This window comes from Monodelphis domestica, chromosome 2 (genome assembly GCF_027887165.1).
Source record: "Monodelphis domestica isolate mMonDom1 chromosome 2, mMonDom1.pri, whole genome shotgun sequence".
NCBI classification, from domain to species: domain Eukaryota; kingdom Metazoa; phylum Chordata; class Mammalia; order Didelphimorphia; family Didelphidae; genus Monodelphis; species Monodelphis domestica.
This window is the reverse complement of record NC_077228.1, coordinates 1,814,208-1,839,288: the sequence shown is the minus strand read 5'-3', so window position 1 is coordinate 1,839,288 and position 25,081 is coordinate 1,814,208. Positions and strand designations below refer to the sequence as shown.

General features: G+C 57.3%; 1 protein-coding gene across 5 annotated transcripts in view; it reads right to left on the bottom strand.

The window, feature by feature from the left end:
- SLC44A5 (solute carrier family 44 member 5) overlaps positions 1–25,081 on the bottom strand; it is a 201,976-nt gene that overhangs the window by 67,338 nt on the left and 109,557 nt on the right. For all 5 annotated transcript variants that reach the window (XM_056814906.1, XM_056814907.1, XM_016429760.2 and 2 more), the window contains 3 exons: positions 21,645–21,718; positions 10,724–10,808; positions 7,283–7,367 (listed from right to left, as the gene is read on the bottom strand). In XM_056814906.1, the coding sequence (XP_056670884.1) occupies positions 7,283–7,367; positions 10,724–10,808; positions 21,645–21,684 (210 nt within the window). In that variant the 5' untranslated portion in view covers positions 21,685–21,718. The remainder of the gene's footprint in view (positions 1–7,282; positions 7,368–10,723; positions 10,809–21,644; positions 21,719–25,081) is intronic.

Genomic DNA, 25,081 nt, shown 5'->3' with positions numbered 1-25,081 from the left:
GCTACAGACACCTGGGAGAGCAAACTCTCTCACTGCACACATACCCAAGGCCGGCTCTGATCAGCTGAGAAGTGAACAAAGGAGGGCGCAGCACCATCGACCATCCCTGAGAATCCTTCCTGGGGCTGAGAAGCGAACAAAGGAGGGCGCAGGACATCGACCATCCCTGAGAATCCTTCCCGGGGCTGAGAAGCGAACAAAGGAGGGTGCAGGCCATTGACTGTCCCTGAGGATCCTTCCTGGGGCTGAGAAGCGAACAAAGGAGGGTGCAGGACATCGACTGTCCCTGAGGATCCTTCCTGGGGCTGAGAAGCGAACAAAGGAGGGTGCAGGCCATCGACTGTCCCTGAGGATCCTTCCTGGGGCTGAGAAGCGAACAAAGGAGGGTGCAGGACATCGACCATCCCTGAAGAGCCTTCCTGGGACTGAGAAGCAAACAAAGGAGGGTGCAGGCCATTGACTGTCCCTGAGGATCCTTCCTGGGGCTGAGAAGTGAACAAAGGAGGGCGCAGCACCATCGACCATCCCTGAGAATCCTTCCTGGGGCTGAGAAGCGAACAAAGGAGGGTGCAGGACATTGACCATCCCTGAGAATCCTTCCCGGGGCTGAGAAGCGAACAAAGGAGGGCGCAGGACATCGACCATCCCTGAGAATCCTTCCCGGGGCTGAGAAGCGAACAAAGGAGGGTGCAGGACATCGACCATCCCTGAAGAGCCTTCCTGGGGCTGAGAAGCAAACAAAGGAGGGTGCAGGCCATTGACTGTCCCTGAGGATCCTTCCTGGGGCTGAGAAGTGAACAAAGGAGGGTGCAGGCCATTGACTGTCCCTGAGGATCCTTCCTGGGGCTGAGAAGCGAACAAAGGAGGGTGCAGGACATCGACTGTCCCTGAGGATCCTTCCTGGGGCTGAGAAGCGAACAAAGGAGGGTGCAGGACATCGACCATCCCTGAAGAGCCTTCCTGGGACTGAGAAGCAAACAAAGGAGGGTGCAGGCCATTGACTGTCCCTGAGGATCCTTCCTGGGGCTGAGAAGTGAACAAAGGAGGGCGCAGCACCATCGACCATCCCTGAGAATCCTTCCTGGGGCTGAGAAGCGAACAAAGGAGGGTGCAGGCCATTGACTGTCCCTGAGGATCCTTCCTGGGGCTGAGAAGCGAACAAAGGAGGGTGCAGGACATCGACTGTCCCTGAGGATCCTTCCTGGGGCTGAGAAGCGAACAAAGGAGGGTGCAGGCCATCGACTGTCCCTGAGGATCCTTCCTGGGGCTGAGAAGCGAACAAAGGAGGGTGCAGGACATCGACCATCCCTGAAGAGCCTTCCTGGGACTGAGAAGCAAACAAAGGAGGGTGCAGGCCATTGACTGTCCCTGAGGATCCTTCCTGGGGCTGAGAAGTGAACAAAGGAGGGCGCAGCACCATCGACCATCCCTGAGAATCCTTCCTGGGGCTGAGAAGCGAACAAAGGAGGGTGCAGGCCATTGACTGTCCCTGAGGATCCTTCCTGGGGCTGAGAAGTGAACAAAGGAGGGTGCAGGCCATTGACCGTCCCTGAGGATCCTTCCTGGGGCTGAGAAGTGAACAAAGGAGGGTGCAGGCCATTGACTGTCCCTGAGGATCCTTCCTGGGGCTGAGAAGTGGACAAAGGAGGGCTTGGCGCCATCAACCATCCCTGAGAATCTGTCCTCGAGCTGTCCATCGGAAGTGGACATTCTGGCTAACTCTGTTCTAAGCTCCAGCAGAAGCAGGGCCAGCTCTGGAGTCACCCAGGGCCAACAGGGGGTGCTGTGGCGCCGTCCTGGGGCCCCCAGTGCACATGGGGTGGATGAGGAAAAGGGCAGAAGGTTGTTCTGGGCCTTTGGTGTGCCAGAAGTCGGGACCAGGAACTCAAAGAGCAGAGGCCAAATGCATCAGCAGAAAACACTCTGAGGCTCCAATGATAGGCCGCCATAGCACCAATGCTCATCGGGAGGCAGGGAGGCCATGGAGGAGCATAGCAGGAGACAAGCTGGAGGAAAGGTTGGGGTTGGTACCCTATGGAAGGCCTGAAGGGGAGGTGAGTCAGCATCCCCGAAGGCTCCATCTGCTTCTCTTCCTCTCCCCATCGTCCCCTCTTCCCCATGCTGTGGCCTCCACTTAGAGGTCAGCAGTGGGTGCCTCGTCGTCCTCTCTCTCCCCACTCCATTCTTCTTCCTGCGGACTCCAGGATCCATGCGGGTGTCCCTCCCACTACAACGTCCAGGGCCTGCAGGCTACAGCTTCCAGGAGCTCCCCCCATCCCTTTAAGCTATGCAGAGAAGAGGATAGCACCCTTGGGGTCCCCATCACCTGAACCTGCTCCGCTTCTGCAATCAAGAACTCTGAAGCGCCCTGGTCTGACTATGGCTTATCTGACGCCTCCCTGCTACTAAGCCTGTTCTTTCCTGGCACTGGACCCGGTCTGGCCTGGCCCATGCCCACTGTTACTCCTCTACAGAAAAATGCAGATCCTGGCACTTTGGGAATGAGGGGTGGGGATGGGAGAGCCTGGGAGCAAGGAGGTCCATTGGGAGGCTGGTGTGACAGAGTGTGTGTATGTGTGTGTGCACGCGTGTGTGTGGGGTATTGTTTAATTAGCTGCGAGCCCGGAGAAGAGGCAACAAGGCCTCAGAGATGGTTCACGTGCAAACCAAAAGGCTTTCTTGGGTAACTGTCCCAGCGTGAGAGAAGGGGAGATGTAGTCGATGTGCACCGGAGCAGATTTGCCAGCCTCCATCTCAGCATCCACGATGATGGAGCCACCCCTGCCTGAACTCCAACCTCAGGACCTCGCGTAGTAGGCGAGGACGTGGGAGAAGCACTTGAGAAGGGCGGCAGGCCCTCAGCAAGTAAAGGAATGAGGAAATCAGTGGCGGAGAGCACAGGGTTTCCAAGGCCCTTGGATCAACAGGCATGAACAAGCAATGCACAGAGGAGCCCAAGATCGCTTTGGGATACCGACATCTGGGATGGTCTTGGCGTGGGGTTCTCTTCGGGGACACCAACTGGAACTCAGTGTGTGTTCCTTGAAACTTGATCGCGTCTGGGGTCAGTCTTGGTGATGAAGCTCTCCCGAAGGAGCTGGAACGGCCCCCCAGACCCACAGTGGAAGGCTTTCCCCATTGGGAGCGCTTAGAGCAGGGACTGCACTTGCACACGCTTTTAATCCATTACTTAATTAACCAGCAATGCCTCCACATCATGGTGAGACACTAGAGAGGGACTTTAATGGAAGGGTGACTGTGGACAAAAGAAAGGCACACAGGAAGTCACTGATGGCTTACCTATCCACAGGTCTCTGCTACTAATCTCAACAAACCTTTGGGTCTCTTTGCTTCTCTTTGAGAACACTATGAGAAAGGAATAGGCAACTTCCACTCGGGCTGTTTTCCTTTCCTTTTTGGGCCAAGGTTTCTTTTTTAAATACATTTGACCAACTAAAAATGAGGACATTTCCACAAAGAAGAAGAGAAAATAAGGTTTGCATATGAAATGCCAAATAACCATGACATGCACATAGCTTCTTTTTCAAGAATAGAATAATTAGCTAGTGGGGTTTTAAAAAGAGGAAAATAAATGGGCATTATTAAAAATGAAAGGAAAATCATAAAAAACAGAAAAAGCAAATGACTAGAAATTGTTTTGCTCAATTAAATGACATCTCAACTCGATAAATGTTTACAAACACATAAAGTAGATAAAAAAACAGGAAATAGAATTTCAACTCCCCAAATTCAGATGACACATGTGAATAGATGATAAGTTAACTCCCAAAGGAAAAAAGATTTTTTAGGACCCAACCCAGTGAATTTGTAAGTTGCTTCTGCCTAACTTTAAAATAATAATTAATCATAATATTATATAATCGTTTAAAAATAGGAAAATATAGTATCCTATAGCATTCTTTCATAATTCAAATATTTTCTTAATACCTAAACCAGGGAGAGACAAAGTAGAAAAAGAATACTATAGACGTCTATCCCTAATGGGCACAATAATATTGAATAAAATATTAATTTCAAGAAAACTATCAAGAAGGAAAGCTTTAGAAATAACATGTTTAACTTAGTATATGCTTTTTAAAAAATGTAAGCTATATGTAATAAGAGATTCATGATGTCACATGGAATTATCTTTCAATTCTACTTTATATATAAGATATTCAGGGGGCTGTTGTTTATTAAATTCAGAATAAAAATACATTTTGAGATATATATTTTATTTGACATTGTCATACTGATATTGCCCTGTTAGCCAGTGTTAGTCTGCTCTCTTTTGTGATTTTTTTTTCTGATCTTCTTTTCACTTTGCATTCCTGTTACTCACCTACAGTTATTCTCTTTCAAGTACAAGCCTTCCCTTGTAGCTAATAAGTATAGCCAAGAAAAGTTAATTCACACAGGGATCAAGTCTGAGAACGTGCAGGGGAAAAGAGAAGAAAACTGGAAATGGAAACAAAGTAAAGAAATATACGGTAATACTAAATGTGAATATGAATGGAATGAACCCACCCATAAAATGGGGGAAGGTAGCAGAATGCAATAGAAAGTAGAATCACAGAGTACAGAATGATAAGAAACAGGAAAATGAAGGATAAAAGGAGAATTGACTATACCTTCAAGAAGTTATAAAAATCAGGGATGGTAATCATGATAGCAAACAATGCAATAGTAAAAATGGGATTTTTTTAAAGAGTTAAAGCAGTAAACTTCCATTATGCTTAATAGCATTGCATCTAAATATTTAGCCAAAAAGATCATTTAATTAGGAGGCAAAACAGATAACAAGCCTTACTGATAATTATAGAAAGGGGTTCTAAAGAAATATACATAGTTCTCAGTTGTGCATTACACCTTGTAAAGATGTCTACGTGTAGGGAGCAAGCAGTGCACCCCAGATTTTGGGGTGACATTTCTGCAATGGAAATACAGACATAAGCAGAAAGTCAGACAATCTCTGCCTTCAAGGAGCTTCCGTTCTAAGGTAGTAAGACAAAACACGGAAAAAAGCAAGAAAGGGGGAGGGGGACTACAAAGGCACTTAGTGCAGGAGTGTCTGTGCCCCCCAGGGGTAGAGTGGTTTCTGGGATCTAGTTGAGAACATCTGAAGGACAGTCAGGGCAGCAGTCCAGCCAGAATGAAGACATGGCTGACCTGGGCAAAGGCACAGATGGTCCCCCATCCGATTTGCATTAAATGATGCAGAATTTGGGATGATTCCTCGCCAGTGGATTACAGAGCCGGAATCCCAACAGGCTGAGTGAGATAAAGTCCACAGGAGGAGTCTTAAACCTCCCATTTGAGTACACAGAGCCCGGCCTCACCAGGGCACTTTGGGGAGTCCTGGTCAGACAGGAGGAGGCTGGGTGTTCAAATGTGCCCGGCATGCAGGAGGTGCTCCATAAGCGCCGATTCCCTCTCGTGGACGCCCTGGTCTAAGACGGGACAAAGGAAGGCGAGCAGGACAGGGAAGGGCCCTGGCGGCAGAACCCGAGAAGTGGCCAGAGGGCCTGGGGGCAGCGGGAGAGCCCTGATGGGAGAGTTCTCAGCTGGAGGAAGGGTCAGTTTTGGGCCCAGAAGGGAGACGCTCCGGGGCAGGAGAGCCCGGAGAGCCCAAGCTCCCTCAGTGCTCGGCACCACCTTGACCACCATCCATCTCCGCTGGCCTCCCAGGAGCTGGGGCGCCCTGGGGCACCCGGGCTTCTACTCGCTGCCTGCCCTCCTCAGCCATGGAACCTCCCCAGGCAGATGCGGCTCCTGAGGGTGTTGGGCCCGGCCCATGCCTCCACCTTGCAATGGCCCTGAAGGCGCCGGTAGAAACGCCCCGGGCCAGCAGCCCCGCCCCCTCACGATGGCCCTCCCTTCCCTACTAGGGCCAGAGCCTGGCTATGCCTCGCACCTTCTTGCCCCCTCCCCCCCTTCTGCTGCAGGCCGGGCGGGGCTCCCTGACTCCCGGCAGAGATGAGGCAGGGTGGAAGTGCCCGGGGCTGCCCCTCCTCCCTGCGCTCCAGCGCACGCCATCCTAATGGCAGCCCTAACGAGCTGCCCCCCCCCCCCCATTTGTTCCTTTCAAATAGGAGCTGATTAGCGACAATCACTGCGCAATTAGCCCCAGCGAAGGTCACCCCGGCCGGCACTGGAGGAGCCCAGCGCTGCCTGGCGTCCTCCCCCTCCTCCAGCGGGCCCACCTGAGCGCTCCCCTCCGGGGAGGCGGACGGGCATTCCAGGCAGCCCAGAACCCGGGCGGCTGCTGCCTTGGCAGGAAAGGAGCTTCCCTGAAGGAGGCCTCGGCTCCGCCCCACCCCGCCCCCAGTGTCCGTAAGGGGCGTGGCTAAGGTTGCCCTAGGAGATCATCCGAAAACTAAGCGGGGAAGTGGAGGCCGGACAATTGGGGATGGCCAAGAGCCGCCATCTTGGGTTCCCCTCCTAGTCTAGCGTGGTGGTCCTAGGCAGGTGGCCTCGTTCAGGGAGGCTCCGGTGCATTTCCTCCTCAGGCAGAAGGACCCGATGATCCTTTTCTAAACGTCTCCCTGTGGCGAGACCCTGTCACCTTCATTTCCAAAGGCGCTGCCCTCTCTCCCCATTTCTTACAACAAAAGGGACAAAAAGCGCGGCATGACCAGTCTAGACAGCCCTTGTCCCCAGCCCTTGCCATATTCCTGACCGCGAGGGCCAGCCTGCAGTCACTGAGTTAGAGCTGCCAGGCCCGGCATCGAGTCCACCTCCCTCAGAGGGGAGCGGAAGCATGCGGGGGAGGGACTTGCCCAGGGTCCCACAGACCGGCACGTGTCCCCTGGTTCTCCTGAGCAGCCCCACAGCACATCCGGTTTCCGGTCACAGCCAACTGCTCTCTGGCCACTCCCGGAAGTCAAAGCTCAGTGCGGGCGGAGCGCTTCTAGAGGCACGCCCAGGAGCCCGCCAGCTTGGGAGTGGCCCACTCACTGCCCCCCAAGTCCCCCCTGCAGGGCCCCCCAAGCCTGGGAACTGCCCTGTCCCCCTCGGTGAGCTTCCCGGGCTCCCTGGGCTCTCCTGGGTCTGGACTGCGCTGCCGTCATCAGGCCGGCTGCCCGCCGTCACCCCCAACTCTTCTCTCCCAGAGCCTGCATGGCCCAGAAGGCAGCCCTGCTTGGGGCGCCACCATTCAGCACCACGGACAGCACCCGAAGCCCAGGAGGGGCCCTCTGGCCAGGGAGGGGGGCGCCATGGAGGGGAGCCCTGAGAGGAGTGGCCAGGCAGCAGGGGGCAGCCCAGGCGGAGGGTGGCTTACCGTGGTGGTCGGGCAGTGGAGCTTCAAAAGTACGACGGGGCTGGAGCAGAGCAGAATGTTGAAGTAGAACAGCACGCTCTTCATCCTGGGGAGACACAGCGCAGGAGTGAGGGCCAGCCGAGCCAGGAAGCCCGGAGCCTCCCTCCAGAGAGCCCCGAGGAGCCCCAGTGCGGCCGGCCCACCGCGTACAGAAGAGGAAACAGAGGCACAGACACGCGCCTGTGGCTCCCCACCAGCATTCTTAGCACAGGCCTTACTGCAGGGCAAGACCGGCCGGGCTCTTTGGGAATGAACCCGAAGCTGCTCCTTTGGAGATGGTCTTCCCTGGCTCTCCAGAGTACCCAAGTCACGCGGACGCCCCTGGATGTACCTAAAGGCCCCCCATGTCAGGGGAGCCCCTTTGGGGGGGAGGGGACAGGAACAGGATGACAAGAGCCTGGCCACTGTGTGCCCACGTGGTCAGAGGGCTTTGTGGCGATGACGTCACTGCCCAGCCTTCTCCCGGGCCCTGCAGATGGAAGGAGCTGCTGCACGATCATGGAGTGGCCACGAAACTGGGCACTCGAAGGAAGGGGTGTGTGCAAGCATGCACGTATGCACACACGTGCACATGTATGCACTGTATGCAGTATGGGGGTGTGCACGGGAATGAAGCCAGAAGATGGGGGCGAGTCGGGCCGGGCCTGGGCTCAGCTCCGAAGGCAGCCCCTGCCTGGGCCCTCCTCGCTGTCTCTCATGCTTCCTTCTGTCCTGGCACCGCCTTCACCCTCTGTCGGGCGCCCCTCACTGTCCCCTGCACCCGGCCGGCCCGTTCGGCATGTCTCTTCCGCGGCCTTGGACTCCTGAGGCTCCGCCCTCCTCTGGCTCCTGGCCAAGCCTTCCTCCCCTCTCTGAGGCCAGAAGCCCTTCTCCCGGTGCCTGGAGGCCCATCACGGCCTCCCTCCTGGCCTCGTCGCTCCCCCTCGTCCCGCTGACTCCAGCTGGACGCTTGGCGCCAGGCAGGCCCGGCTCGAGATGCTGCCCCAACTCCATCCTAGACACTCGGGGGCGATCCGTGGACTCCTAAAGCAGCCGCCCGAGTCCCCCTAGGCCTCGACGGCGCGGACCAGGGCAGAGCCGAGCTTGGGACAGAGCGCCGTCTTCGTCGTCTTCTCCATCTTCGCCCTCTTCTCCATCTTTGCCGTCTTCGCCCTCTTCGCCGTCTTCGCCCTCTTCTCCGTCTTCGCCCTCTTCTCCGTCTTCGCCCTCTTCACCGTCTTCGCCCTCTTCACCGTCTTCGTCCTCTTCTCCGTCTTCGTCCTCTTCTCCGTCTTCGCCATCTTCTCCGTCTTCGCCCTCTTCTCCGTCTTAGCCCTCTTCTCCTTCTTCTCCGTCTTCGCCGTCTTCTCCATCTTCACCCTCTTCTCCGTCTTCGCCCTCTTAGCCCTCTTCTCCGTCTTCGCCCTCTTCTCCCTCTTCTTCATCTTCTCCCTCTTCTCCATCTTCACCCTCTTCTCCGTCTTCGCCCTCTTCTCCCTCTTCTCCGTCTTCGCCCTCTTCTCCGTCTTCGCCGTCTTCTCCATCTTCACCCTCTTCTCCGTCTTCGCCCTCTTCTCCCTCTTCTCCGTCTTCTCCCTCTTCTCCGTCTTCTCCCTCTTCTCCGTCTTCACCCTCTTCTCCGTCTTCGCCCTCTTCTCCCTCTTCTCCGTCTTCTCCCTCTTCTCCGTCTTCGCCCTCTTCTCCCTCTTCTCCGTCTTCTCCCTCTTCTCCGTCTTCGCCCTCTTCACCCTCTTCTCCCTCTTCTCCCTCTTCTCCGTCTTCTCCCTCTTCTCCGTCTTCACCCTCTTCTCCGTCTTCGCCCTCTTCTCCCTCTTCTCCGTCTTCTCCCTCTTCTCCGTCTTCGCCCTCTTCTCCCTCTTCTCCGTCTTCTCCCTCTTCTCCGTCTTCGCCCTCTTCTCCCTCTTCTCCGTCTTCTCCCTCTTCTCCGTCTTCGCCCTCTTCTCCCTCTTCTCCGTCTTCTCCCTCTTCTCCGTCTTCTCCCTCTTCTCCATCTTCTCCCTCTTCTCCATCTTCTCCCTCTTCACCCTCTTCACCCTCTTCTCCGTCTTCGCCCTCTTCTCCCTCTTCTCCGTCTTCTCCCTCTTCTCCGTCTTCGCCCTCTTCTCCCTCTTCTCCGTCTTCTCCCTCTTCTCCGTCTTCGCCCTCTTCTCCCTCTTCTCCGTCTTCTCCCTCTTCTCCGTCTTCGCCCTCTTCTCCCTCTTCTCCGTCTTCTCCCTCTTCTCCGTCTTCTCCCTCTTCTCCATCTTCTCCCTCTTCTCCATCTTCTCCCTCTTCACCCTCTTCACCCTCTTCTTCGTCTTCGCCCTCTTCTCTGTCTTCTCCATCTTTGCCATCTTCTCCATGGTGCGCCGGGCTGCGGAGGAAGGCAGCCGGATGCTCCTCGGGCTGGCCCGGGTCCTGGCCACACTGGGCCATGGCTGGGCCTCTGGGAAGGAGGTGGGTCTCCGGCGGGGTTTGGATCCCTTTGTTCAGACTCGATTTTTCAGTGAAACCTCCTCGAAGGAGCTCCAAAGGCCTCGGAGCTCTGCAGCCCAGAGCAGTCGCCCTCTAACATGGCACAGCTGGCCAGGGGCTCTGGCGCTGCCCAGCTTGCCCGGCTCCCCCGAGCCCCTCCTGCCCCTCGGCTCCACAGACGCCACGAAGGCCGCTTCTTTTGGATCAGCCCGGAGCAGCTCCTCCTCGCCCCCAGCTTGGGGCCCAGGCAGGGCCCAGGCGGCTCCTCCGGGGTTCTAAGCCACAGCAGAGGGGCTGCTGCTGGGCTTGGCTGGGTCCTTGGCATCCTGGAGGCCTGGCAGGACGGGCAGGGCCGAGCTGTGGCTCCCAGGCCGCTGGGCGCTGTGCTGGCACCGGCTCAGTCCTCTCCTCCTCCGAGGACTTTCCGGGGCTCCGGAGGCTTCTCGTGTCTCCCCTGCAGCTCGCCCGCTCGCGACTCCAGACTCACAGCTGGTGGATGGGCCTGAGAGACGAATGACCTGCCCAGGGTCATGCGGTCCGGCTGGACAGCCAGCTCTCCGTCCGGCACGGGAAGGATCTTGAGGCGGGAATGCTTACGTGTGCACCCAGCTGTGTCTTTGGGTCCCCCAGCGAGGCTGTGAGAAGGCGTGGCCCACGGGACGTCGGGGTGTCAGAGGATCCGGGTTCCAGTCCTGCCTCCCACACCATCGGCATCACCTGGGGCAGCCCTTCGCCTCCTGGGTAAAATGGAAGAAGGGTCAGCGAGGCGGCGCGATGTCCATGCTGGCGCTTGGTCTGTCCCCTGCCTGGGCTCTCGGCCCACCTCAGGCGAGGGAGACGCGGAGAACACGTGCCTGTCTCTGGCCTCAGTTTCCTCGTCTGTCCAATGGGGGGCCTGGATGCCCCCGGAGTGGGGGTGGGCCCCGGCACCCTCCGGACCATACTCACTCATTGGGGGTGTTCTTCTGGCCACAGAAGTCCCCCCGGCTGTCCACGGCGTAGGCCACCTTCTTGGCATCGCCCTGGTCCCAAGCTGCGGAGAAAGGCAGAAGAGGCCGTCAGCGCCAGCCCCAAGGGGAGGAAGCCCTTGAACCCGCTGCCCCGCCAGCCGGCCGGGATGATGGATCTCTCCCCCTCCCCCCTTCCTCACCCCCCCCCCAGCCGTGGCTTTAGAGAGGAGGGACGGCCAAAGCCATCGGAAAGGCGTTTCTTCCCCCTCCCCCTCCCCCTCCCCCTGGGAGCTGGGCCGAGGCCAAGAGCTGAGCTAATGCCTTTGGGAGACGAGAGCTTCCCTGGCCCGGGTCCAGACGGCCACCGGAACCGGCCCATGCCACCGCCTGAGGCCCAGCCTGCAGCCATCAGGAACGACTGGACGGGAAGAGCCCGCAGGCCAGGAGGGACCCCTGGAAGGCCAATGAGGCGCGCAGGGAGGAGAGGGACGCCGCCTGCGAGGGCCCCTGCATTCCCCGGTGTCCCTGGGAGAGGCTGCGGCCCCCACTCACACCCCTGCAGCCGGCCTGGGGAGACCCCGGGCCCACGACCACGGAGCCTGGAAAGGAAGACCCAAAAGGCCTCGCTTAGCCTTTTCCGAGGCCACTCTGCGCCCAGTGGGGGTTTGCTCTCCTCCCAACCCATCTTTCTGGCTGCTTCTTCTCCTTGAAGCCCCCCTGGATTTCCAGGCTGCCTCCGTCCGTCCTTCCGCCTCTTCTGCACATGAAATAGAAGCGTTTCCCCTTGTTTGCAGCTCCCGCCAGCCACTTCTGGCCCGTTACCGAGTGGCATTTCCTCCTCGTTGGCCTCGCTCCCATTTCGACCCATCCTTCTTCTGGGAGCTCCGAATTCGAACCAAGCTCTAGCCGGGCTCCAGGCCGTTATCCAGTCCTTGACTCCTTAGCCACCTCGTTCTCCAGAAGTTCTCCAGTGCCAATCAGTCCTCCCAGGCCCGAGGCTTCAGCACCCCGCCAAAGGCAGCCCCACGAACCCTGGCTCTCGGACGAGGTAGACAGATATGGCGGACGTGCCTGGAGTTGGGGCTGCTGGCAGTCTCCGTCCCCTCCATCTTGGGCCTAGACAGCCCCCTTATTTGGGATCCAGCCAGCCAGCCGGCTTGTGTTCCGGAGTTACTGCCGAGCTGCGAGACCCGCCTTTCCTAGAGAGACGTCTGATTGGAGGAGGGGGCTTCGTCAGGCCCGATTTCTCTCTCTTCCCTGTGACAGGAATGAGCCAAATTCCGTGGCTGTTGGCTCTGGCCGGGCTGCCTCTTCCCTCTGCACTCCACAGAATGGGACATCCTTATCTTAAAGCTCTCCCATTGGCAGATGGATACACTTCCATCCATCAGGCAAAATAAACAAACCCGCCTTCCCTTTCTTTCCAGTGTCTCCAAGGGCCACCCTGGGGCCAGGAGGAGATCTGGACAGACGACAGAGCAGAGGAGAGAAAGGAAAACTTGGCAAGCGCCAACAGACTTGATGTCCACAGAAGAGGCCAACGGCTGGAATTTGTTACCACCTTTGCGATCTGGCTGAACTTGGTGTATAAGGGAACACTTCGGCAAGCAGAGAGAAGGCAGGGCTAGTCCTCCAAAAGATGGCCGAGAAGGCCTCCAGCAGGAGCCCCCAGCAAGAGGATCCCATAAAAGAGTCCATGGCCATAGTGTTAGCGGGTTGAACCTCACTCAGGAGATTGCAAATCCAGAGAGAAGCCTTGGAATGGACATCAGGAAAGACATGCATGGCTGAGAAAGGAGGGAGGTCAGTCGGGTAGTCCAAGCGAGGAATAACCCACGAAGGAGCCACATTCTCCAATGACCGCCATCCCCTGGCATGAGATCTAGGTGAGATGGCCACCATGTTGGGTAGACCCTTTGCAGAAGGCATGAAAGACAAGAAGCCAAGCTTTGAGGGCCATTGGCACCATTAGAAGCGGGTACCCCGTGAGGGAGATCACAGATCCATGAAAGTGTCTCAATCTTAATGGTCTTTAGGAAACTTAAGAACTGATGAAACTGCATATCAGAATGGCTCTTACCAGGATAGATGTGAGCATCAAACCAAATTCATTTCCAGTGAATGACCCTTGTTGGGAAAAAATCCAGAAACTGATCATCAGAACTGGTGCGTGTTGGGTCGCATTGTTCTAAGATGAAACGTGGGGGGATGGCTCTTGGGATATTCATAACCCCTCACAACCATCTTGCCAAGCCTGGCTGTCCTGCACAGCCTTTCCCCAGCTGAGTTAGCATGATGGCGGCAGGGAAGGCTCTCCCAGTCACAGCTCACTTTGGCACATAATCCTTGGCACGTTCTAGAGGACGCCAGTTCTCTGTGGATTTTCACCTCATCAATACCACCAGAGATGAACAGTCTCTGCTGGGCCAGGAGGCACTCAGAAGAGTCTCAGCAACAACAACAACAACAATAATAGCTAACGTTTCCAGAGCACTTACTATGTTCCAGGCACTGTGCTAAGAGCTTAATCTTGATCTCATTGGACTTCACAACAGCCATAAGAGGTAGGTGCTATTGTGGTCAGCATGGACGACCTCTTGCTTGGGCCTCGTGCCCAATAAATTTAAGGTTCTCCTGCCCTGCAGCCCCTCGAACCCTCCCCTTGCCCCATTCCTTTCCAGCCTGACATCTGAAATCAATGACCAAATCCTCTGTACCCCTCTGGAAAGACACGGCCACATTGTGGCCCAAGACCAGGGATGGGCTGCAACCGTTCAGCTAGGCTAGTGGGAGCTTCCTCCCCCTTCCCAGCCTTCTTCTCTCCAGGGTCCCCTCAACACATCAGACTTGTACCTTGTTTGTATGCCATCACCCCCCACTCCACTCCACGAAGGACCTGAGATTACAGACTCTCCTTTGTTTGCTTTGCTTTGTTCTCCCAGGGCTTAGCACGATGCCTGGCACATAGGAGGAGCTTCATAAATGTCTCCTGATGCCTTAAGATGCAGCTGAGGCACCATCTTCCCCAGGAAACCTTTCCTGAGCTCCACAACTGCTAGTGTCCTTCCTGCCAAACTTCCCAGGATGTAAGTACTTTGTATAGATTTTTGTCTATTCAGCTCCTGTTTCCGGGGTATTTTAAATTCTTAAATAGTCTCGTTTTTCCATTGACATGGAAGTTCATGGCAAGAAGGGACCGCTTCCTTTTTCTTCTTGACTCCTCAGGGCCGAGCTCAGTGCCTGGCACATAGTCGATGTCTGAGTAAACCTGGCTGATTTATTGACAGCGTTAGTTGCTCCAGCTTTCGCAATTCTTTAAGCAAATCTGGATGTAGATCTAGAGAGCACCCAACGGGGCCAAGAAATGACTTGTAAGGGATTACGGCTTGGGTGCCAAGGAATCCAGCGTCTTCCGGACAGGCGATGGAATTCTAGATTCCGGGCTGGCGTGGAGCCCTCTCCGTTTGTAGAACGAAGGAGTGAAGGGGGACGACAGAGCTCTTAGGCAGGCGCCTCCAGAGAAAAGTCGAGCTCTTCTCTGGGGGAGACAAGGCAGAGACGCCACTGAAGAGAGCTCCCGGTGGCCCATCAGGCACCCGGGCGTCACGTGCAAGGAGAACGTGCCCTCAGGTCCAGGCCCTCCGGCTCCACCTTCCCCGCCCTGGTGGAATCCTTCTCCGCCGGAGGGGGAGACATCGGAGAGGGTCGGTGGCCTCCAATGCACTGCCCTGCGGCTCCACGGGCAGCGACCCTCTCGGAGACCACAGAGCCCCCGCGGTCCGTGCCTAGATGCGTGCTCACGCGGCGGGTACCCGAGGCTTCTGGTCCTGCCAATGGTCGCCTTGAGCCGGGGCGTCTAGCCCAGACACAGATGGGGCTGGGAAAGTGTCCGCGAGGCCCCTGCCCCGGCGGACAGACGTGGAAGGGCTCGTGTGGGCACGGTCCGGCGTCTCTATCTGCGGGCATCGGTTTGGGGCTGGCGCTTGGCTAGCCCAAGGCTCTCTCCCACCGCAGGAGAGCCCGTTCTCTGGCCTGCAGCAATGGCCCAGGAAGGTGGCCGCCATCTCTATTCCGGCAGATCTCTTCCGACAAGAGCCACGGTGGCCCTCGGAGCGATGCGAAGGAGACCCTCGGGAGAGCCTCCAGCTCCCACGGAGGGCGCGCCGGTGAGGAGGCACCAGAAGCGGCGCCCTCTCGCCCCCTCGGCCGCCTGTGCCGGCTCTCTGGCCCGACCCTCCAGGGCTGAGCGGTGGGACCAGGCCCAAAGCTGGCACCGAATCTGGGCCGGGTGGGATGTTGGCTTTGGGGCTCTTCTGTCTTTTCCAGGCACATTTTAGCGGTTCGGATACATGTGAGCAGGCTCTGACGCCCCTCGCGTGGGCTCTGGGAAACACGGGGTCAAGTGGCTTGTGCAGGGTCACACAGCGCTTACATGGTGGAGGCCGCTTTGGTCTCGAGAGGAGGAATCTTCTTGACGGCAGGCTGAGGCCGTCCGGCTGCCAAAGAGGGGCTCCGAGTCTTCTGTCTGACTCCGCAAGCCTTGATCAGGCGCCTGCTCTTCGCCAGGCTCCGGCTTCACGGACTGCCCTTTGGGTCTTCCCAGAGGTGGCCGGGGGGCCGGGAGACCCGTTATGCCCCGGGCCTGGGGCTCCCCGGGCTCGGAAAGAGGAGGCACGCTGGCAGCACGGCCCCTGCAGCGCTCCAGCAGGCGGGGAGGCCAGCGCTGGCAGCGCTCCCTCTGGGGAGGCAGTCCATCGCCGCCTGCCCGTCCAGCCGTCTCCTCTTCCCCGGAGGGAGCCTCCCTCGCCTCCTCCCGACCCACAAGGCCGTCCCAGAGCGCGGGCTCTCCTGTCCCTGGCAGGCCGCACGTCCCTGAGCCAGCGTCTGCTTGGCTTACTCCTCTCCCGGATCCCGTTCCAAGGGCTGCTGCTCCTTTGGGCTTCCCTGGGGCTCCTGCGCCCCCTCCCGCTGGCTCCCCCCGGCTCCCTGGCTCTTCCCGTGATCTAGAACCTGCCAAGCTCCCAGGAAGAAGTGCCCGGGGGGGGCCCCAAAAGGACACCGAGCCGGCCAAAGCAACTGGGGCCGCTCTGGTCCTCCCCGTTCACTTTCCCACCTTCCGGGTTAGCCTTCCGTGGCGTGACGGGCCGCCATCGGGAAAGGCTTGAGTTGGAGTCCTGCCTCGGACGCAGCACCGGGGACCAGGGTGAGGCCCTGAGACGCTCAGGCCAATCTCCTCGGCAAGAGACCCGTCATCCTTGAAGGAGCCCCTCAGCCAGGGAAGCGCAACGGGGCAGAGGGAGGAAGCGGGGAGGAGGGGGACCAAAGATCCAAGAAGAAGGATCCAACATGGCGGAGGGCCATTCATACAGTGACTCTCCGGGTGGGGCAGCCGGCTGACTCCGTGGGTAGCATGCTGGACTTAGTGTCAGGAAGACCTGGGTTCAAATCCAATACTAGAAATGTATTGCTACGTGACCCTGGACAAGTCACTTAACAGTCCCTCTCTCTCGGCCTTAGTTTTGTCGTCTCTGAAATGGGGTTAATAATAGCAACCTCCCTCCCCACGCAGTTGTGAGGATAAAGCGAGTACGTGCGAGGCACTATGCCAACGCTCCTTTGTTTTAGGGTTGTGATCACTGTCACTGCTACTACCACCGCTACTACACGGCCACTACTGCTGCCACCGCTACTACACGGCCACTACTGCTGCCACCGCTACTACACGGCCACTACTGCTGCCACCGCTACTACACGGCCACTACTACTACTACTACTACTACTACTACACGGCCACTACTACTACCACCGCTACTACACGGCCACCACTACTACCACCGCTACTACCGGCCACTCTACTGCCACCGCTACTACACGGCCACTACTACTACCACTACTACTACTACACGGCCACTACTACTACCTCCGCTACTACACGGCCACTACTACTACTACTACTACTACTACACGGCCACTACTGCTGCCACCGCTACTACACGGCCACTACTACTACTACTACTACTACTACACGGCCACTACTGCTGCCACCGCTACTACACGGCCACTACTACTACTACTACTACTACTACACGGCCACTACTACTACTACTACTACTACTACACGGCCACTACTACCACCGCTACTACACGGCCACTACTACTACTACTACTACTACACGGCCACTACTACTACTACTACTACTACACGGCCACTACTACTACTACTACTACTACTACACGGCCACTACTACCACCGCTACTACACGGCCACTACTACTACTACTACTACTACACGGCCACTACTACTACTACTACTACTACTACTACACGGCCACTACTACTACTACTACTACTACTACACGGCCACTACTACCACCGCTACTACACGGCCACTACTACTACTACTACTACTACTACACGGCCACTACTGCTGCCACCGCTACTACACGGCCACTACTACTACTACTACTACTACACGGCCACTACTACTACTACTACTACTACTACACGGCCACTACTACCACCGCTACTACACGGCCACTACTACTACTACTACTACTACACGGCCACTACTACTACTACTACTACTACACGGCCACTACTACTACTACTACTACTACTACACGGCCACTACTGCTGCCACCGCTACTACACGGCCACTACTACTACTACTACTACTACACGGCCACTACTACTACTACTACTACTACTACACGGCCACTACTGCTGCCACCGCTACTACACGGCCACTACTACTACTACTACTACTACTACACGGCCACTACTGCTGCCACCGCTACTACACGGCCACTACTACTACTACTACTACTACACGGCCACTACTACTACTACTACTACTACTACACGGCCACTACTACCACCGCTACTACACGGCCACTACTACTACTACTACTACTACACGGCCACTACTACTACTACTACTACTACACGGCCACTACTACTACTACTACTACTACTACACGGCCACTACTACCACCGCTACTACACGGCCACTACTACTACTACTACTACTACTACACGGCCACTACTGCTGCCACCGCTACTACACGGCCACTACTACTACTACTACTACTACACGGCCACTACTACTACTACTACTACTACTACACGGCCACTACTACCACCGCTACTACACGGCCACTACTACTACTACTACTACTACACGGCCACTACTACTACTACTACTACTACACGGCCACTACTACTACTACTACTACTACTACACGGCCACTACTACCACCGCTACTACACGGCCACTACTACTACTACTACTACTACTACTACACGGCCACTACTGCTGCCACCGCTACTACACGGCCACTACTACTACTACTACTACTACACGGCCACTACTACTACTACTACTACTACTACACGGCCACTACTACCACCGCTACTACACGGCCACTACTACTACTACTACTACTACACGGCCACTACTACTACTACTACTACTACTACACGGCCACTACTACCACCGCTACTACACGGCCACTACTGCTGCCACCGCTACTACACGGCCACTACTACTACTACTACTACTACACGGCCACTACTACCACCGCTACTACACGGCCACTACTGCTGCCACCGCTACTACACGGCCACTACTACTACTACTACTACTACACGGCCACTACTACCACCGCTACTACACGGCCACCACTACTACCACCGCTACTACCGGCCACTCTACTGCTACTTACTTAGTACCACTTACTAGCACACAGAAGCCTCCAAGATGTTGGTAGTCACTGGCACTTTTCGCTTAGAGGTCCACCAGAAGGGACCAGAACAACAGCCCCAACGTCAGCCTGTGTGCACTGGACAGGGCTGGCTCTGGGGAAGCTTCATGGGCTGCATTTTGGCCAACCCCATCAAGAAGGCTCCTCCCGCGGTGGCTCGACACTGACCGTTAGGACAGAAGCCAGGAGGCGGGAGTTGAATCCCAGTCCCGGATCTGCCCATGGCGGGCTGCACGGTCCTCGGGCCAGTGCCTGGGCCTCTCTGGGTCTGTTTCCTCGTCTCTCGGGGAGGGGGCTGGTCCGAAGCCCTCCAGGGTTCCCCGCCACCACTGCCTTTCTGTCAGCTGTGAGGGAATCAGGCAGCCCTGAATCCGTCCCGAGTTGGAGCAGAGCGGTTCTTTGGCCCGGGATGGGGGCTTTTCTGGCGAGCCCCCCTCTTCCTCCTCCCCTCGCTCCCTTGGCTCGCCACTCTTTTTCTGTGTAGGAAAGCAAAGCCTGGCAGGATTCCAGCCTCTCGGGAAAGCCGGGATGGGACGGACCAAAAGAAACCTTGGTCTCGGGGGCTGAGCACCTCTCGGTTGGATAAACAAAGCCACAAACTCGGTGAGTTCAATGTGAGGGAAAAGAAGTCCAGCTTATCAGCTGTTCAGATCTCCTACCACGTGTGGGTCACGTGGCACTACCCCTGAGGATGGCCAAGAACAAAGCCCCTCACCCATATTTCTGGTCATTCTCTGGCCAGCACAGGGAGATCACCCAAGAATGCTTTTCCCAAGAATCCCCAGAGAGGGTCTCCCCAAGATGCAGCTGCCTCTTCCCTGGCTCCCCAGAACAGAGGCAGCACCTTCCAGTGCAGTCGAGGAGCAGGTGATGCCCATGTTCTCGGGCCTGTTTTCTAAGTGAAACCACTCAGTGGTTCTGCACAGCCTCAGGGGCTCAGTGGACAGAGCTGGGGACGTGGATCCAGGAAGACGTGGGTTCCCATCCTGGCTCAAATGCTTGGGGGATGCTGGGCAAGCCTCAGTTTCCTTCTCTATGAAACGATGGTGCTGGGGGCACGGCAGCTTCTCCAGTCCTCTCCAGATCCCGCTGTGCCATCCTCATGAGAATTGAGGCTGGGTAGAAGCACAAGGCCCTCTGATGACCTCCTTCCAAAGCCCCCATGAAGCCTTCTGGGCTAGAGATCTCAGGGTCCCCCATCAGACTGCTGCAGGAGATAGATTGGCTCCAGCATCTGGCTTGGGTTTATGGGAAGGAAATGGAGCTCCCTTGTGAGAAGAGTGGCACGAAAGCCAGCACCCTGGGTTACTCCAAATGTCACTTGGGCCAAGCCACAAGCAGGGAAGTGGTGTGTTGGGAGCTGACAAACCCCCACTGACTGACAAAGTCACAGTTTGGGAAATGAGGGCTGCCCAGAAAATGAGGCCCCCCACTGATCCCCCTCTGTGATCTCTCTCTCTTTAACTTCCCTCACTAATGGATGATTATTGTTCTGTCTCTAACACAAAAGAAATGATATGAGCAAAGATTTATAGAATAAACATGTCCCACCTTAATCCCCAGATTATTACCCTAAAAATTACATTCATAGAATTAAAACCTAAAGATCATTACCCATTACCCCCCTTTTTCTCTCTCTCCACAGAGTTGTAACTCCCATTACAAGCCAGGCAAGCCAAGAACATCAATCACCTTCAAGACACACTCCACTGCAGACAGAAACCAGGCAACATTGCCAGGTGCTTTAAAGTAACCCAAGAAAAGTAGAATTTGTAAATTGAGGAAAACTCCAAATCTGGTCTGTCTCAAATTACCTTCTAACCATGTACCTAGCTTCAAGATGTTTTGTTACCCAGCTCCTAAGTAATTGTGATTGATTGTGAAAGCTGACTAAAAATAGCAATGATTCTCCTTAGGTCAAGAGGGACTAACCTCCAAATCACCCTACTTATGTCATTCATCTGTTTCTGTCATAGCAACAATATTTTGTTGACTATCTCCTTAGGCTTCGTGTCTGTTGTTAAGTTCTATGGAAACATATATGTATAAGAGTGATTGTGTGCCAGAAAAGCATATACTCACTGAACCTATAAAGTAAATCAACTTTGTGCCATGGCAGAGCACTGTGTGATGTCTGACAGTAGATTGAGCATGTAGTGCCTCTCATCCATGATTCAACCAAATTGTCACACCTAGCCAGAGTGGGCCCCAAACCCTCAGAGAGACTGCTGGACAGCTCTCTAAAGTGGTGGATGCCCATGGTCCATAAACATTTATGGGGTACCTGCTGTGTGCCTGTCCCAGCACTGAGCACCACTGAGCTGGAAGCTCCGGGACAAGGGGTCCCATCCTGGCTCAAATGCTTGGGGAATACTAGGCAAGCCTCGGTTTCATTCTCTATGAAACAATGGCACAAGGGGCACGGTGGCCTGGGGAGTGGAGCCCTGGCATTCCGTGGTCTCATTTAGCCCTGTTGACTTTATAAAGTTAGCAGTCAGTCTGAGAAGTCATTGCTGTCTTCTCAGGGGAGAGAGAATGATGGCAAGTCCCAGAGCTGGGCCAAGACCTTGTTGGGCCAGGCTCTCGCATCTGGGAGAGCGCACCGTGGAGTGGGCTTCCTCCAGGGGGGCTGGCCACCCAGAAAGGCACCTGGGCACTGCCGAGTGAGAAGGAAGCCTGTGCCTTCTGACATCTGGCTGCACTCCTGGGCCATCTGGTGCCACATTGTGAGCCAGGCTGCCTGCCTGGGGGCTGAGGAGGCGCCCTTCTTACCCTCCGGGGCCCTCTTGCTCTCGGCACTGGCCTTCTCTTCCCACTTCCCACATAGTTTCCTTTGGGGGGGGACTGCAGGGTTCCATGTGAACCCCATGAGCCTGTCTTGGTTCTGTTCACTGGCATGGAGGGATGGGACTGTGATGGAAATGATGGCATGCACATGGCTCCCTTCTCACTCATCACTACCCTGAATGGAGCCTTTGGGGTCACTATCACCTGTGATGGGGCGTGTGTCTTGCTCGGGAGAGCAGCCAGCCAGGGCGATAGAGGACTCCCCTCTCCTCTGGGGAGGACAATGGCGGCTGACCGGGAAGCGCCCCGAGGCCAGTGACTGAAGGCAGGCCCGGCTGCCATCGCTCCTCCCCGCCTGCATTGACTTACCCACGAGTCCTAAGGCAACGTAGCTGAGGATGAACACCATGAAAAGCAAACAGCATGGGACATCTGTGCAATGTCTGCAAGCAAACAGAGGGAAAGGCATGAAAGAAGGAAGCCTCATGGCACACCAGAAAGCCCCAGCCTTGAGCCGGGCTAGTCCCTGGGCCCTCCCTGCCCTCATGTGCCTCCCCACTGGGGTCGGAGGCCCCTCTTGCCAGGGGATTCCTGCCCCCAATTCCCTCCCATCTTCCCCGGACTCACAGTCCTTCGTGCTAGTCACGTGTACCTTCTCTTATTTCTTGGGGTGCCCCTAAATTCCTTTTACCTGATTTCTCTCTCGACCCCCCCCAGATGCTCGATCCACTGGATGTTTCTGAGGGCAGAGGCTGTGGGTGCCCTTCTTGGAGCCCAGGCCGATCCGTGCCCATTCTCTGCGGCCCACGTAAGGCCGGCCTGCCTGCTGGCGTCTTGGCTACCCCCCCTCCCTGGAAGGCTTTCCCTCTTTGCCCGCCCGGCTTCTTGGAGTCCTGGGGCTCCTTCCCACCCGAGCTGGCACGGCCCCTTCTCTGGATGTCCACGTGCCTTCGACGGGGAGCTCCTGGAGGCCGGGGACTGCCCTTTCCCTCTTCTCGGATGCCTTGCACACGGTAGGCTCTCAGTCCGTGTTGGTGGATTGAATGTGTGAGGCTCAGGATGCCATAAAGTAGCAAAAGACGGGCCAATGGGGCCTCCAAAGAGGGCCTGGGACAGAGCAGGAGCCGCCCCTCCCCGAGGGGCCCCCAGGACTTGGCGCAGCCCTCAGCTGGATGCACTTAAAATGGCACTAGAGTCTTGGGGACGTCTTGGAGGAGCCACTGGTACAGAGGATCGCATTGAGCCTCAATCCCATCCCGACCAGGAGGCCCTCTTGTGGACCAGGAAATGGAGGCTGGGGGATCCCAGAGCCCCCGAGATCTGCAATCATGTCTTCCCCCTCCGGGCTTGGGCCCCAGGTGGCTTCCGAGAAACAAGAGAGACCGTGAAGGATGCATCCCACACAGGCCCAACTGCCAGCATTTGTCTCTGTCGCTTCTGCAGGCCGACTTGACTGTCTGCCCCAGGTGACCCAGGAGCCTCCTTGGGCTGGGAGTCCTCTAGCCAAGCCCTGGACACAGAATCTCCTGGCAGGGGGGAGCCCCGCCTTCCTCGGCTCCCTGGGCCGGCTCTTGGCCCTTCTAGGGAAAGCACGCGGGGTTTCATCTCGTCCCCACGGTGGCCTCAGAAGAGCAGTAAGTCCAGAATGCCGACATCCGGAGTCAAGAAGAGGAACAGGAGGAGGAAGCCTGAGAGATGCTGGAGCCCAGCAGGAAAGGTGGAGCATCCTGAAGAGGAGCCTCTGGAGACGTCCAGCAAAGGGGCTTCTAGGAGCTTCTGAGCTCCCGGCCAGGCTCCTTGGGGGACAACCGCCATCCAACTCCCTCCCCATTCGTCCGGATGGCAGAGGGCGTCCCCAGCCTTCAGGAGGTGCCTGGGACCAAGCCAGCTCGCCTAGGCAATGCTCCCTCTCCAGCCCATCGCCGCGTCACTAAGGGGCCTCCACTGGTCATCCTGGCTGCGGCTCCAGCGCCGCCGACGTCTCCCCAACCCCAGAAGGCTCCCCGCAGGACCCCGACGGGCCTCGAGCTGGCCAGAGCCGGGGCCTCGAGGAGAGCCTCCATCGTGTCCATCGGGGGATCCAACAGAAGCAGAGAAGGGACTCGCCACCCATGAAGACCCCGGCGGACTGGACCGACTGGGGGAGCCATGCACCGGCTCTGGCCCCATCCCAGCCACCCTGCACCATCCCACGGCGTGAGCTCCCCGCGGAAGGCACCCAAGCTCGGCCTTCCTCGTGTGAAGCAGGTCCTGGCCCAGCTCGGTCCCCCTCGCCAGGTGCTTCCTCTCTGGGCCAGTGTCTGCATGGAGACCCGCCGGCGGCTCGGCGCCAGCCGCCTTCTGGCTCCTTCCAGCTCCGCCAGGCCGCCATTCACGCATTTCTCTCCAGGAAGGTCGGCCGATCTCCCTCCCCCGTGATCCAGGGGGACGGGCGTCTCCAAGGAGCCAGCGGCCCCCTGGGCGTGCGCTTCCGCAGGGGCCGAAGACCATCGCGTGAGGCGGCCGCCATCTTCCTGCGCTCTCGATTCCGCTCCGCCAGCCACATCGGCGTTAGGCCAAGGAGTCGGGTTTCTCTGTGGTGGCCGCGATGTAAGCACTGGGGAAGACCAACAGAGGGAGCCTGCCCGGCGGATCTCCGACTCAGCCTGCGCGGAGCTGCCACCGACAGACCAAGTGGAGGGTGGCTGTTGGCGCGCTTGAAGAGCTCCCGACATTCCTGCTCCAGGCAGAGGTGCTGGCAGTGAAGATCCAGACACGAAGCCGCCTGGCCTGAAGCTGGCTGCGTCCCGCCTTCAGCGTTTGACGAGAAACTTCACAAAATATGGCCGAGAGACCCCCAAAGGCCCCCGAGGAGAACCTGGAGCCCCTGGGCGGCTCCCCGGCTTCTTCTTCCCAAGCAAAGGGAGGGGGGGCGGGAACCCCAGGCAGCCACGACGTCCTCCTCCACCCAGCCCCCATGGGAGGGCGCTCATTCAGCTCTCCCAAAGCGTGCCCCCTCCTCACCACCCTCACGAGAGTCCAATGACGGTCGGAGAACCTGGGCTCGAATTCTGCCTCTTCACTCACGGGGCCACCTTAGACAAGTCAAGCCACTTCCTCAGGTACATCGGTGATCCCATAATCCCGTCTGAGCCTCCCTTTCCATCAGTCGCAAGAGAAGGAAGCGGGGTGCTTGCAGCCCCGTGAGCAGAGCAAAGAGCCAGACTCGCCCCCGCGGCCCTTCGCCCAGCGCCCAAGCAGCCGGGCGGCCAGACTGATCTCGGGGCAGCCTCGCTTCAGAGGACGCTGGGAGCGAGGCTCAGGCGTGGCGACGCTCCCAGCTGCCCAGCCAGAACTCCTCCGGGGTCCCGTCTGGCTTGGATGGATCCAGACAGTATTTCCTAGGCAGCCTGGAGCTACCAGGAAGAAAGGCCGGGCAGGTCCTGCCTTCAGGAGCTCACAGTCTAACGGGGAGGCCAGGCGGGGGCGCTGGACTTACTCACGGAGGGTTGGATGAGCGGAGCTCCAGCCGGCGGGGGATGGGGGTCCTGGCCCCTGGGGGCCCCCTTGTGGCCGGGCTTGAGTGAACTGCTACAGCTCGGAAAGGGCCTCCCACTTCTCCATCCCTCGGCTCCCCGCCATGTTCTTAGGGCAGCCGGGGGCCGGGCTCTGGATCGCCTCCTCGAGTCCCCCGAGCTCCGTCTGTGCTCCAACGTCTTCACTGATGACTTGAACGCAGGCGCCGCTGTCGGGCTGCCCGCACGGGGAAGACCGGTGGGCCGGGCACCAGGGGCGCGGGGAAGGCTCACACGGAGAAGGCTGCGGAG